The sequence below is a fragment of the Acinonyx jubatus genome, chromosome C1 (assembly GCF_027475565.1).
Source record: "Acinonyx jubatus isolate Ajub_Pintada_27869175 chromosome C1, VMU_Ajub_asm_v1.0, whole genome shotgun sequence".
Classification (NCBI taxonomy): Eukaryota; Metazoa; Chordata; class Mammalia; order Carnivora; family Felidae; genus Acinonyx; species Acinonyx jubatus.
The window spans coordinates 146855420-146871650 of NC_069381.1; the positions used below are offsets into that span (position 1 = coordinate 146855420).

A 16231-nucleotide genomic window follows, 5' to 3' on the forward strand; every position below is an offset into this window, starting at 1 on the left:
ATTGGTATAAATACAAAGTAACTATAAGGTATGATTAAGAAGCATAATTGTTAAAGAACTGGCTGCAGGCCTGTATCTCTTAAAATTTGTGTCTCTATACTTACAACAATTACAGTCCCTTGTTTAGTATTTTTTAAGACTTCTTAATAAAATGATAAATCTGGTACTTGTTAAATCATTTATGGGTTTTTGAATGTCTGTATTTAACCAGTGATATTCTTACTACTAATGCAAACCTTCTTTAAAGGTCAAATTCATAATCCTCTTTAATAAAATTTGTGTAGTATAATGTAAATGGTTTATAAAAAACTGAAGGTACAAAAGATTTGTTAGGTGACTGTATGCTTTATCATCCAAACCAGGCCACTTTTAAGAGACAAACCAAGGACTATTAATAGTTGTCTTGGGATAATGAGCACAAATTAGGACTTTTCTGGCCATGCCAGGCAAACCAGGAAATATGGTCATCCTACTTAAAAGGAGAGAAGTCTTTTGCCCCACCCTTCATTCCCAGTCTCTTTCCAAAGGCACTGACCCTCAACTTTTTAGCTGTTCTAGAATTTATCTTCATATTTCTAAATAATGTGTTTATACTCTTTAATAATTTTTCACTATTATATGTATTTTTCCTATTCACCCTTGTCTTCTCCAATCACCTGTATTCCACAGCATGTTTGTAGCAAAATTATTGATTCAGTACTTTATGTTTACATTATTATAACTATGTAAATTTTAAGGTTCACTTTGCCAAACACCCCCTTTTTTGAAAAATAACTCTGTTTTCCTAACAGAAAACTAATTTTCCATTTGTTCTTTGTGCTCAGCATTTTTTTCCCAAAATTTTTTTTAAGTTATGTATTTATTTGGGGGTGGGGGGACGAAGGGAAAGGGGGAGAGAGAATCCCCAAGCAAGCTCAGCGCTGTCAGCCCAGCTCCATCTCAGGAGCTATGAGATGATCTGAACCAAAATCAAGAGTCGGAGCCACCCAGGCGCCCCTCCCAATTTTATAATGGTCTCTGACACATGCCAAAATAGTTTCCTTATGATTTCCTCCACCCCCCTTAGAACTTTGCTTTCATTATCTGGGATCCTGCTCCAGTCTGGATTAGCTGTTCCCTGTGCTTCCTATATATCTTTGGAACTGTTTCCTGTGTTCTGTGTCTGGAGTTTCTTTTACTTAAATTTCCTGGGTTCCATGTCTGTTTCTTTACACTCTCATTTTTCTAGGATATGTTCTTCATTTAGCTTCCTTTGACTTTTTTTCTTGTTTTTTTTTGTTTGTTTGTTTGTTTGTTTTTATCTTGTGTTAAAGATCTTGAATGTCTGAAAATGTGTCCTATTCGCCACCTTACACTTAGTTGCTAGATTGGAATTCAAGGCTAAACCTTTTTCTCAGTACTACAGGCAATTGCTTTATTGTCTTAAGCGTTTTTAAAGTTATAATTAAGAAGCCAGTAGGGGGTCTTCCCTTCATTTCTCGTGTTCTCAAATTTCAAGATGATAAATTGTGATTAGTGTTGGTCTTTTTTTCTTTGATCCTGCTGAGTAATCTAGAGCCCTTTCAATGTGGAGATTTATATCTTTAAATTAAAAGAAAGGTTCCTATTTCTTTGGTAATTTTTCTTCTCTTTTCACCATAGTTAAAGTCAGATGGTAATTTGCCTGGTTAATTCTCTTAATTTAAGGTTGTATTTTCTACTTCTAGGAGGATTTCTCAATTTATTCTTAATAGTTATATTGAATTTAGATTAATGTATCACATTTTTTAAAAAGCATATCCCATTTTAAATGGGCCACACAAGATTTTTATTATCATCTGATTGCTTTCTTAAGGACTGTTATTTAATGAATAGATGTCTTTTGATCCCTTTGAGGACGGTAGTTATCTCCTTTTCTTAAATTTTCTTCAAGTTCCTTTTTTTTTTTTTTTTTTTTTTTTTTTTTTTTACTCTGGTCTCTCTTTCAAATTGGAGGATTTCTTTGGATACTTAACTTAGTGATCCTTATTGTTTATCTGTTTGAAGGAAACACTAAAACTGTTTAGAGAGACGCCTGAGTAGCTCCATTGGTTAAGCATCCAACTCTTGTTTTAGCTCAGGTCATGATCTCAGGGTTCTAAGATAGAGCCCAGATTAGGCTCTGCACTGGGCATGGAGTCTGCCTAAGATTCTTTCTGTCCCTTTCCCTCTGCCACTCCCTCACTCCAAAAAACAAAAACAAAACAAAACAAAAAAACCCCCACTGATTAGAAACTCTTGGTGACTAGTAGACTTTGCTGTGGAGTAGGATGTTCATGTGGCAAACTAGCTTTGTAACGGGGGGCAGTCCAAATGTCAGTATCCAGAAATCTTACTGCTCTGGTGTTTTGTTTGGTGATCCAACAGTAAAAATCCCTTAATTTTATGGCAATATTGTAGAAATAGGACCAGGAAAAAGTTCTCAGGTCTCAATATTGAACATGTATAGATTGTGTTTTATTTTTTTTTTTTACATTTACCCCTGTAAAGATGATTGTATGCTTAAGTGAGGTGGATTGCCTGTGAAATCCTTATTCTGAAGAAGCCTTATTCTGACTTTTGGAAGAATGAAGCTAGGGGAAGAATTTGGAGTTTTACCATTCTAGCTACAGATTTTAATTCAGCTCACTTTGAACCCCATGCATCTTTTTTAATGGTACTTTTCAGGTCTTGGTTCTTTTTAGTGTGCTAAGACCAAATGTTTTGCTTTTAGTTTCTATCTCTTTCTAAGTGCCTAGGGTATAGTTTTATCTTCTCTGCTTAATTATTATACCTCTCCTTCTCCTCTAGATTTTCCAAATACACATTGAAATCTATTGCTTTCAGGGCATCTAGGTGGCTCAGTTGGTTAAGCCTCCAACTTCGGCTGAGGTTACGATCTTAACAGTTTGTGAGTTCAAGCCCCACATTGGACTCGGTGCTGACAGCTCAGAGCCAGGAACCTGCTTCAGATTCTGTGTCTCTCTCTCTCTCTGCCCCTCCCCTGCTCTGTCTCTCAAAAGTAAATAAACATTAAAAAAATTTAAAAAAAGATCTCTTGCTTTTTGTGGCCCCCTTTCCTGTTCTTTTTTCATGGTTAAATCTTTTGGTTTCAATTATTGTCTTATAAAGGTTTTGGAAAGAGGGGCAAATAGATGCATAAGAATAACCTGTCATTTTTTTTTAATAGTAATTTATTTTTGAAAGAGAGAATGTGTGAGCAAGGGAGGGGTAAAGAGAGAGGGAGACACAGAATCTGAAGCAGGCTCCAGGCTCTGAGCTGTCAGCACAGAGCCTGAGCTGGTGCTCGAACTCACAAACCTTTAGATCATGACCTGAGCCAAAGTCCAGGCTTAACCTACTGAGCCATCCAGGTGCCCCTAGGATAACCTGTCATGTTTTAACAGAAAGTTCAAAACTGACCTTTTTGATAAGCTTTCTTTGATCTAATCATATCTCAGTATAATTTTTACTGTGGTTTCTCATTAGCTAGATACTCTTAGTGGAATCATTTTAATTGATCATGCATTTGTGTTTTCATGTTTGTTGTATATTTCCTACTGTTTTTTCCTCTATTCATCTTTTTTGTTACTGCCTCATACCATGTTTTTAAAGTAAATATGATCAGCAAAGGAAATTTCTTTTGTAATATTTTTTTCTGTGTGCTGTTACCTTTTATTTTATTTTTATTTTTTAATTTTATTTTTTTTATTTAAAAAAAAATTTTTTTAACATTTATTTGTTTTTGAGAGACAGAGCATGAGCAGGGGAGGGGAGGGGCAGAGAGAAAGGGAGACACAGAATCCGAAGTAGGCTCCAGGCTCCGAGCTGTCAGCACAGAGCCCAATGCGGGGCTTGAACTCACAAACTGCGAGTTTATGACTTGAGCCGAAGTCGGACGCTTAACTGACTGAGCCACCCAGGCGCCCCTTAATTTTATTTTTTAAAATTTACATCCAAATTAGTTAGCATATAGTGCAACAATGATTTCAGGAGTAGATTCCTTAGTGCCCCTTACCCATTTAGTCCATCCCCCCTCCTACACCCACCCTCCCAATTCTCTGTTCTCCATATTTATGAGTCTCTTATGCTTTGTCCCCCTCCCTGTTTTTATATTATTGTTTCCCTTCCCTATGTTCATCTGTTTTGTCTCTTAAAGTCCTCCTATGAGTGAAATCATATGATTTTTGTGTTTCTCTAATTTCACTTAGCATAATACCCTCCAGTTCCATCCATGTAGTTGCAAATAGCAAGATTTCATTCTTTTTGATTGCCGAGTAATACTCCATTGTATATATATATAGCACATCTTTATCCATTCATCCATTGATGGATATTTGGGCTCTTTCCATACTTTGGCTATTGTTGATAGTTCTTTTGTAGTAACTTTTAAGGTAGAAAGTTGTGATTGATCCAAGGTAGGTAAGTTAATAAGGTTACATGCCAAAAATAAATTAGGTATTTTTACTTTAAATGTTTAAATTTGAATATTTTGGTAAAGCAAATTCTTTAAATGCAAGCAGCATGTCAGGAAAGTGAAGTGCATCTGTTTATAGTTGCTTTAATTTGAATCCATTACCAGAACAATAAGGGAATTTTTGACATTGAAAGTGAGGGAAAAGTTGAGATTATTATTTCTTATTTGCGACTTTCTTTTGCCCTTCTCTTCTTTCTCCTCTCAAGACTGGTGGTTTCTCAGTTATCTAGTGGCCTCATTTCTAAATGAGGATTTAGATTTCTAAATCCTTTCCCCAGAAAATTTTTAAAGTTTATTAATTTATAAAAATAATGTGAGGGGCGCCTGGGTGGCTCAGTCAGTTAAGCATCCAACTTTGGCTTGGGTCATGATCTCACGGTTTGTGGGTTTGAGCCCCACATCAAGCTCTGTACTGAGAGCCCAGAGCCTGAAGCCTGCTTCAGATTCTGTGTCTCCCTCTCTCTCTACCCTTTCCTTGCTCACACTGTCTATCTGTCTGTCTCTCTCTCTCTCTCTCTCAAAAATAAATATTAAAAAATATGTTTGGAAGTCTTTATAGCAGTACTACTTGTAATAGCCTAGAACTGGAACCAATTCAGTGTCCATCCACAGTAGAATAGGAAAATCAATTATGTGTATTGATACAGTAAAATACCGTACAATCCAATTAAAGTGAACTTACAACAGCTACATACAACGACACAAATGACTCTCACAAATACAATATTGAGCAAATAAAACCAGACATAGAAGAGTACATGTTGTATGTTTCTGTTCATATAGACACAGGTGTCCACCTCTGTCCAAAAATAGAGCATTTCTGTGAAACTGTTTGTAAGCTGAAATTCGTGTAAGGAGAAGAAGCAAATACCATTAGTTTATGTGAGAAAACTATTGAATGTTCCCAGCCCAAAAAATAACGTCTGTCAGACTTTTCTGGCACCTTAGGCCACATCTTTGTTAATGGTTGCATAAAATACATTGAGATAAAGCACAGAAACTCATAGACACAGTTTAAAATTATGGGAACTTGATGCCAAGACCAGGAATGTAGTTCCTGGGAAAGGAGGTTGGTGTTGTCACTTGCTACTCAGTACACATTGCCTCTATAATGGCTTGCTGCAAAACAAATACTGAATTTTGTTTTTCACTTTTCACCTTTTTTTGTTTTTGAGAGAGAGTGTGCCTGTGTGCATGCATCACAGGAGAGGGAGAGAATCCCACCCAGGCTCCACCCCAATACAGAGCCCAATACAGGGTTTGATCTCAGGACCCTGAAATCATGACCTGAGCCAAAATCAAGAGTCAGATGTGTATCCAACTGAGCCACCCAGGCACCCCATTGCCTTCTTTTTATAAAAGCAAAAATTCTCTTCTGGTTAGTGAAAACAGGTGAAGTAGCATAACATAGACTTTTGAAAAGTAGGAGATACCTGCATAGTTAAAAGATCATGCATAGCTATTGGGACTCTTGGTGTAGGTTAAGGAATATTTAGTAAAGAAAATTTAGAAGTCATTCTCATTTTTGAAAAATCCTACAAATTTGTGTAGGATTCTATAGAGAGAAATTACTAAGGAAAAGAGCCCAAGCTTTGGCAACAACCTGAGTTCCTCATCCCACTTTTATCAGCTTGCTTCATTTTATGGGCAATAGGAAGCCTTTGATGGACTTTAGACTCCTGCCTTGTAGAAGAAGAGTTTTGATAGTCTCATAATTCCCCATGCCTGATACAGTTAATTTGCATGGTTAATTCTTGATTTGAGTTGATGATTACTCCTGGGCGGCTTAGTCAGTTAAACATCTGACTCTTTATTTTGGCTCAGGTCATAATCTCAGGGTCGTAAGATCAAGCTCCTCATCAGGCTCAGGGTCGAGCCTGCTTGGGATTTTCTTTCTCCCACTCCCTTTGCCCCTCACTGCCCACCCCCCACCCCTCCCCAAGAAAGAAAGAAAGAAAGAACCTAAGGTTTCCATGATTTTCCAAAGACAATTAATCAAAATTTACATTTTGCAGGAAACTTTAAGAATGGAGTCTAAACCTTCAAGGATCCCAAGAAGAATTTCTGTTCAACCATCCAGCTCTTTAAGTGCTAGGATGATGTCTGGAAGCAGAGGAAATAGTTTAAATGATACCTATCACTCAAGAGACTCTTCATTTAGACTGGATTCTGAATATCAGGTAACAACTTAGAATATATGTATACAGTCTCTTTTTCAAAATCTCCTGGGGCCACATGTTTTTTTAGATTTTAGAAAAGTGTAATTTTAAGATCTTCAGCTGGATCTGAAACATCCTGTAATAAAACCCATTAATATATCTGCAGGAAAGTGAATGACCATTTACACCAAGTATTAAAAACTCAGTGTTTTTCCAACTTTGTAGACTTCAGAATTATGAAGAAGACATTGTGGTTTGGGTCACCTGGATGGCCCAATCAGTTGAGCATCCAACTCTTGATTTTGGCTCAGGTCATGATCCCAGGTCATGGGTGGGATCGAGTCCTGGGTTGGGCTCCTATGCTGAGCAAGGAGCCTGCTTAAGATTCTCTCTCCCTCTGCTCCTCTCCCCTTCTCATATGCCTGCCCTTGCGTCCGCCCCTCAAAAAAAATAAAGGCGGCCTTGATGCTCTTATGTAAAATAATTTTACTGTATTTCAAAGACTTGGAAACCTGTTTACTTAAAAACATAAGTATCAATTAAGTGTAAGTTTAACTTGTCAATGTGGATGACTTGGTCAAAGGACCAAAAACTACATCCTTTCTTTAACATTATATTATGAATTCATCTGACTTTTCTCTGCATGTATGCAAAGCAGTGGTGGAATAATGAATTTTTTTTTAATGTTTATTTTTGCAGGAGAGAGAGAGACAGAGTGTGAGTGGGGGAGGGGCAGAGAGGGAGGTACAGAATCTGAAACTGGCTCGAGACTCTGAGCTGTCAGCACAAAGCTGTACACAGGGCTTGAACTCACAAACTGTGTGATCATGACCTGAGCCAAAGTCAGATGCTTAACCAACTGAGCCACCCAGGCACCCCTGATTGTTAAGTGTTTTTATTCCACAGTATGGCTTTTAAATATTTTTATTTTATTGGTAGGTGATTGTTAACAGACTGTCTTTTAGATGAACTTCAGGGTTTTATTTTTATGGTTAGTTAGGAGTTTGCAGATTCATAATCTACATAAACCTACATAAGCTACTCTTATGTAGTTAATTTTCCTTTAGATTGACAGCAGAGTTTTGAAAGGGCTTATTAGTGATATAAACACAGTTGTAGTATAAAACAGTATAAATTTCAAAAGGCATGATTTCTAGGTTTAATGCAATTCATATGGCTGATCTTTCAAATTTAAATTTATTGCATTATTGTCTGAACAGCTAATGAAATCATAAGGGATGTGCAAAAGTCTGTTTGGGTAACTAGAATCTAAAAATCCTTTAGTGAGAATTTCCGTTTAAGTTATTTAAAAATATGTATATCATGTGATGTGTATTATATGACAGAGTCTCATTTTAAAATATTTCTACATAGTAATAAGCATTTTATAGAATATTCAGAGAAAGACTGAAGTAAAATATTTCTCTAAAGTGCCTAATCTATTACATACTTCCTCACTTTTTACGAACTATTTACTTACTCTCATTTTATTTTATTTGTGTTTTTAAAGTTTTTTTTTTTTTTGAGAGAGCACAAGTGAGGGAGGGGCAGAGAGACAGAATTCCAAGCAGGCTCTTGCAGTGTCAGCATGGAGCCTGTTGCAGGGACCAAACCCATGAACCACAAGATCATGACTTGAGCCAAAATTGGATGCTTCACTGACTGAGCCACCCAGTCACCCTTATTTTATCTTTTAATGCTTGTTTATTCATTTTGAGAGAGAAAGGGGGGGAGGGGAGCTAGCACCACCCATGAGCTGGGGAGGGAGAGAGAGAATCCCAAGCAGGCTCTGCATTGTCATTGTATAGCCCGATGCAGGTCTTGATCTCAGGAACTGTAAGATCATTACCTGAGCCAAAATCAAGAGTCAGACACTCAACTGACTGAGCCACCTAGGCACCCCAACTTAGTCTCATTTTAAATGTTGGTTGATAATGTATTTTTTTATTCTGTTGCTAGACAAAAAGGACACTTGCCCAGAGGTGCAGAATTGTATATTTTCATTCTATAGAAAAGTTCTGGGTTAAATGATTGTTACTGATTAAGAGCACAGATTTGTTTTTTTCCAATTTTTCATATACCTTGTTAGTAAGGAACAAAGACTCTGAAACCATACTGTATTGCCTGGATTGGAGTCCTGTTCTGTTATTTGCTAGCTGTGTCAACCTAGGCAAGTTACTTTACATTGTTCTTTCTTATTTTCCATATCAGTCAGTTGGGTTATTAGTGTTAGGTGAATTATTACACTGAATGAGAATAGTGCCTGCCACATGATAAACACTATGTAAATGTTAGCTGCTACATTTGTTTTCATTATAATTGTTATAGCTAATTATATTAAGTGTAAAGTCTTAACTACATTTAGAAAATTTATTGACATCCACTTTAAAACATATTTACAATACTGTTCCTTCTGGCTTTTTCTTCTTTTTCTTAATGTCCTACTAGATTACTCTAAAAGTCTCAGTTTTCATGGTGGAAGTTCAACAAATGCAAGCATGAAAAACCACTTATATCTTTCATTGATTGTTAATAAGATAAATCAGCTTTGGAGTTTTTCTTAATGTTTTTCAATTGCTTTAAGTGGCATCCATTTTTTTCTAATGGATTATAGGAACATTTCCAGTCTTAAATCAACTACTCCTAGCCTGCTTTGCTCTTTAGCTTTGATTTAGAAACTGAAATTTCTGTGTTCTTGTGTAAATTATTTTTTATCTGGATTTCTTCTGTAAAATGGTGGTAATAGCTTTTCACACAGTTATTACTAGGATTAAGTGAAAGAACACATTAAAGCACTTACAACAACTGTGGCTGGAGCTTAGGGTTCAAATGTTTCCATTTTACAATGATTATTGTTTCCATTTTATGATGATGTTTGTGATTGTTACTGTATTCATTATTTCCTGGCTTTATTTTGGTTTAAATTGATAATACCCTTAAGGTACAGTGTAATATGTTACCAGAATATTTAAATTACATATTATATATTTAGTTTTATATAATCTTAATACTACTCAACAACATGTATGTTTACATTTACATTCATTTAAATATCAAAGGGAATATTTTTAAAAATTACTCATGTTTTCTCACACCTCTTTGCAACCTAGCATTCCCCTTATCTCAGACACTTGGTAAAGCTGAAGCTTCAAAAAGATAGGCATGATAGATCAATTTCAGTTACATTAAGGATTAAATAATAGGGAAACACCTTATATAGTGCTTAACATTTTATAGAATAATGTTTCCTTTTAACTTTATTTACATAGGGTGGATACTTGTGTCATTTCATGCATAAAGATCTGCAATTTGGAAAGAGAAGTGGTTTCCCCAGTCTCATGATTAGGATAGTGTACCTAAGAATCTAAGACTTAGGGATAGCATTGTTTCTTTGGGAAAATATAGATTCTAAGTTCCAATCAATTGATTTTCTCAAGATCTTTTGGTTTTCACCCATTTGTAAGCTGGGCTTCCTCTCTTATGAACCTTGCTGAAATTTTTGTTACTTCATCTTGAAGTTTTTGTTAACAATTTGAATGATCATCTTATTTATTTGGTAACAGTAAGTAGAATTTTAAATATTTTTGAAAAAATATAATTCCTACAATTCATATTGTAATAAGAATTTGGTAGCATTTTGTAATATGTAATAATTATTTCACATATATTTCTTTTTTTTATTTTATTTTATTTTTATTTATTTTGAAAGAGAAAGCAGGTATGTGAGCGGGAAAGGGGGGGCAAGAGAGATAGGGAGAGAGAATCCTAAGCAGGCTTCGTGCTGTCAGCAAGGAGACGAACATAGGGCTTGATCCCATAAACCATGAGATGATGACCTGAACTGAAACGGAGTCCAACACTTATCCAACTGAGCTACCCAGGAGCCTCAGTTTTACGTATATTTCTATAACTCAATTTAAGTGGCCATAATCCCACTACACTTTGTTCTACTTTGAGATTACTTTTATTTTTTCATTTTTATTTTTTTTAAATTTTTCTAAATTTTTATTTTTTTAATTTATATACAAGTTACTTAGCCTATAGTGCTATAATGATTTCGAGTAGATTCTAGTGATGCATCCCCTGTAACATCCAGCTTTGAGATTACTTTTAATGTGAAACGATAAAATGAGAGGCTTTCTGTTTACATATTTTCTAGTTTGTAGATCAATTTAGAGAGCTCAGTACCATTTGCATATTTTGCATACTATGTTGTCTCAAGAATTAAAAGAATGGTCATTAATATGTGTTTATGTACTACAAGGTTCACTTCCAGAGAACTAAATACATGCAAGTATGCATATAATCAGTCAAGAAAATGAAAATAGTTTTAAAATGGAATCAGGAAAAATACAGATAAAATACTGAAAGTGGATCAAAGTTGTAACACTGCAGGCATTTGTAAGTCCTGTAGTGTTTTAATGTTAAACTTGGACTCTTGTTTTGGGCTTCAGAAAGGTCACAGGGAAATACAGTCAGCTTTCAGCTTTTAAGGTGTTTTGTTCATAAGGACAAGTAACCAATTCCTCAAAGCAATGCTTGGCAATTTGGTTTGGAAGGGGACCGTGAATAATACAGTGGACCACGTCTTTAGTGTTCATATTATTAGTGTATTCCTAGTTTAGTCAAGTTATTTCATGGTAAACCTAAGCATTAGCAAAGGATGTGATGCTACAGTACAGCTCAGTGAAATCACTTCCATAAAGGGACAACAGAGTGACCTAAATACCAGTTTTCTGGTAGTCTTCATATAGGTATTGGGGAATTTTGAGTGATCAGTGGACTCCAAATCCTTTTTTGTATTCTGTAAGATTTCTTACCTGGATTTATCATAAAGTTGGGCATGAATTAGTTCATAAATCTTAAAATCATCTAATGTCTTTTTTATGAAAACTGAAGACTACTCATTCAGAATACAAACTGGAATGTGAGATTTCACATTAGTGTGGCAATGTATACTCTTAACACATGAATATTTAGAAGAGGTCAAAGTCCCAAGTTGTTACTTACGGCTGAAATAATTTTGGTCTGGAAATTTTTCAAAGCAGGAATTAGCAGTCATCCCAGTCATAGCATTGATTCATGGAAATGAGGAGCCAAGTCATTCTGGACTTGGTTCTGGTACAGTGCATTAAATGATTAAGCATTGTCCACTGGATGACATTGATTGTATTTGCAGCAATTGTTAATGTTCTTTTTTTCAAGAATAACTTTATTGAGGTATAGGTCACATAGCATATGACTGACTCATTTAAAGTATACAATTGGGGGGTTTTTATTTTTTAATTTTTTTCTAATGTTTATTTTTAATTTTGAGAGAAGAGACAGAGCATGAGCTGGAGAGGGGCAGAGAGGGAGAGACAGAATCCAAAGCAGGCTCCAGGCTCTGAGCTGTCAGTACAGAGTCCGATGCAGGGTTTGAAACCACAAACCATGAAATCATCACCAGAGCTGAAGTTGTATGCTTAACCAACTGAGCCACCCAGGCACCCCTACAATTTGGTGGTTTTTAGTATATTTGCAGAGTTGTGCAAATCATCACCACAATCAATTATAGAACCTTTTTATCTCCTTAGGGAAAAAACCTAGATTCTTTAGCTATCACTGCACTGCCCTTCTTCTTCAGCACTAAGCAACCACTGGTCTACTTTCTGTCTCTGTAGATTTCCTTATTTTGGACTTTCATTTACAGAAATAGAAGTATACGCTATGGTATTTTGTACTAGCTTTCACTTACCATGCCTTTAAGGTTCATCTGTGTTGTGGCATATATCAGTACCTCATTCCTTTTTTATGAATGAGCAATATTCCATTGAATTGGATATACTTTTTTTATGGATAAATAATACTCCATTGTGTGGATATGTCACATTTTGTTTATCCATTCATCTATCCACTGATGGACATTTGTGTTTTCATGTTTTGGCTATTATGAATAATGGTGCCATAAATATTCATGTACAGTTTTTGTACAGACTTACGGTTTCAGTTACCTTGGGTATATACCTGAGAGTGGAATTGTTCAGTCATATGGTATAACTCTGTGTTCAGTTTTTTGAGGAGCTGCCAGACTATTTTCCAAACCAGCTGGACCATTTTATATTCCTACCAGCAATTAAGTATGGAGTTCTGATCTTGCTACATCTTTGCCTACACACTTATCTTACATTTTGATTCTAGCCATCCTATCCTGTGTGAAGTATCTTATTGCAGCTTTGATTTAGATTTCCTTGATGACTCTTGATGTTTAGTATCTTTTGCTAATTATAATTAGCTACTTTTATATCTTTGAAGAAACATCTATTCAGATCCTGTGCTCATTTTTTAATTGGGTTATTTGTTGCTTTATTATTGAGTGGTAAAAGTTTTTTATTTTCAATTCCACTTTTTCATTACTAGCATATGGGAAAGTGATCAAGTTTTTTTTTTTTTTCATATTAACCGTGTGTTCTACAACCTTACTGTAATCCTTTTTTCGTTCCACAAGGTATTTTTTTGTTGTTGTTGATTCTGTAAGATTTTCCACATTGAGGGTGTCATCTTCAAATAAAGATACTTTTATGTCTTCCTTCCCAATCTGTACATTTCATTTCCTTTTCTTGCCTTATTGGACTGCACTACTTAAAACTTCTAGTGCACTGTTAGGAAAGAGTGGTGTAAAGAAGAACCAAGTAAGCCCAAAGTTAAAAGGGTAGAAATTAAAAAGATTAATAAAAAATAGAGACTAAAAGACAATAGAAAAAATAAGTGAAACTAAGAGCTGTTTGGGTTTTTTTTGTTTGTTTGTTTTTTAAAGCTAGACAGAATAGACTGACCTTTGGCTGGGCTCACCAAGAGAAAAAGAGGTCTCAAAATCAGAAATAAATGATACCAAAAAATACAAAGAATCATAAGGGACAACTATGAACAATTATATGCCAAAAACTGGACCTGTAGAAATAAATTCGTGATAACACATAACCCACTAAGGCTGAATCATAAAGAAATAGAAAATCTGAACAGATCAATAATGAGTAAGGAGATTGACTCAGTAATCAAAACCTCCCAACAAATGAAAGTCCAGGATCAGATCACTTCACTTGTATAAATTTTACCAAACTTCTCAAACTTTCAAAAAAAACAGTAAGATTCCCAATTTACTTTATGGGGCCAACATTACCCTAATACCAAAACCAAACATGAATACTATATTAAAAGAAATACGCCAGTATCCCTGGTGAACACACATGTAAAATCCTCAATAAAATATTAGCAAACCAAATTCAATAATACATTAAGAAGATCCTACACCATGGTCAAGTGGGGTTTATCCCTAGGATATAAGGATGGTTGAACATCCACATATCAGTCAATGTGATATTCCACATTAACAAAATGAGGGCTAAAAATCATATCATCTCAGATGCAGGAAAAGTTTGACAAAATTCAGCATCCATTTATGATAAAAACTCAGCAAAATGGGTGTAGAGAGAATGCAACATAGTAAAGACCATATATGACAAGCCCACAGGGAACATCATACTCCATGGTGAAAAGCTGAAAGCTTTTCCTCCAAGATCAAACTAGAGACAGGAAGCCTACTCTTTATTTTTGTTCAACATAGCATTGGCAGCTCTAGCCAGTGTGTAGTTGGTCAAGAAAGAGAAATAAAAGGCTTTCACATCAAAAGAGAACATGTAAAACTGCCTCCTTTTTCTAGATAACATAATACTTACAGAAACCCTAAAGACTCCACCAGAAAATTGTTAGAACTAATTTAAAAATTCAGTAGAGCTGTGCGATACAAAGTCAGTACTTTGTGTCAGTACTCAACAAAATCAGTTGCATTTCTATAGCAAACCATTAGAGAAATTAAGGAAACAGTCCCATTTGCAACTGCATCAAAAAGTAAAATACCTACAGGGGATTAATTTGAGCAAGGGGGTGAATGTTGTATACTTGAAATTATGAGACATTGATTAATGAAAGAAGTTGAAAACGACACAGGTAAATGGAAAGCTATCCTGTGCCCTTGGGTTGAAAGCATTAATGTTGTTAAAATGCCCATATTGCTTTGGGTGCCTGGGTGGCTCAGTCAACTGAGTGTCTGACTCTTGGTTTTGGCTCAGGTCATGATCTCACAGTTTGTGAGATTGAGCCCCGTGTCAGGCTCTGTGCTGACAGCGCAGAGCCTGCTTGGGATTCTCTGTCTGCCTCCCCATCCTCCCCCTTTTCTTTCTCAAAAATAAATAAACATTGAAAATAAAATCCCATACTCCCCAAAAGAGTCTACAGATTGGGTGTAGTTTCTACCAAAATTCCAGTGGTATTTTTCACAGAAATAACAGTCTTAAAGTTTGGTATCTCAAAAGGCCCCAATAGCTAAAGCAATATTGAGAAAGAATAATGAAACTGGAGGCATTGTGCTCCTTGATTTCAAACTAGATTACAATCCTAAGACTAATCAAAACACTATGATATTGGCATAAAAAGCAGTTAAATCAGTGGAGCACTGTAAAAAGCCCAGAAATAAACCCACGCATATATGGTTAATTAATGGACCACAGTGGAGCCAAGAATGTGCAGTGTGGAATGTAAAGTCTCTTCAATAAATTGTGTTGGGAAAACGGGAAAGCCATATGTAAAGGAATTAAAATGAGCCACTATCTTACACAATACACAAAATCAAGTTAATGGATTAAAGAATTGAACGTTAGATCTGAATCCATAAAACTAGAAGAAAATATAGACTGTAAGATCCTTGACAGGGGACTTGGCAATTTTTTGGATTTCATACCAAAAGCAAAGGCAGCCAAAACAATAGTAAACAAGTGGGACTGCATCATATTAAAAAGCTTCTGCATAGCAAAGGAAACCATCAAAACAAAATGATGAGGCAGTCTACCAAACAGGAGAAAATATTTGCAAATGATATACCTTATAAGGGGTTAACCTCAAATATATAAAGAAATTTTCATACAACTCTGTAGCAAACAAAAGAACTGTTTAAAAAATTGGCAGAGGAACTGAATGGACATTTTCCCAAAAAGGACACATTAATGGCCAATAGGTACATTGAACCAGGTATTCAACATCACTTATTAGAGAAGACAATGACCTATCACCTCAAGAATAGCTAGACAAGAATTAGCAAGTGTTGGCTAGGGTATGAAGAAAAGAAAACCCTTGTGCACTATTGGTGGAAATGTAAATTGGTGTAATCACTATCACAAACATGATGAAGGTTCCTCCAGAAATTAAAATCAACTACCATATGATCTAACATTTCTACTTCTGTGTATTTATCTGAAAGAAAGGCATTAATTCAAAAATATAAGTACACCTGCATGTTAATTGAGCATTATTTACAGTATCCAAGACATGGAAACAAGTGTCCATTGATGGATGAATGGGTGAAGTAAATGTGTGTATATTTACAGTAGAATATAATTCAGCCATAGAAATTAAAAATATCCTACGATTTGCAACAGCATGGTGGCATTATGCCAAAGTGAAATATATCAGGCAGAAACAAATCCCTAATTAGATCTCACTTCTATATGGAATCTAAAGAAAATTCTGGATTTATGGGTGCAGAGAACAAATTGGTGATTGCCAG

General features: G+C 35.4%; 1 protein-coding gene across 10 annotated transcripts in view; it reads left to right on the forward strand.

Moving 5' to 3' along the window:
• MARCHF7 (membrane associated ring-CH-type finger 7) overlaps positions 1–16231 on the forward strand; it is a 57925-nt gene that overhangs the window by 13505 nt on the left and 28189 nt on the right. For 8 of the 10 annotated variants that reach the window (XR_008295377.1, XR_008295378.1, XR_008295379.1 and 5 more), the window contains exon 2: positions 6490–6654. The exons of the other annotated variants lie outside the window; for them this stretch is intronic. Coding sequence is in view for 2 of the 8 variants with exons in the window: in XM_027055700.2 (XP_026911501.1) it covers positions 6502–6654 (153 nt within the window). In the remaining 6 variants the exon portion in view is untranslated. The remainder of the gene's footprint in view (positions 1–6489; positions 6655–16231) is intronic. 10 annotated transcript variants of the gene reach the window in all.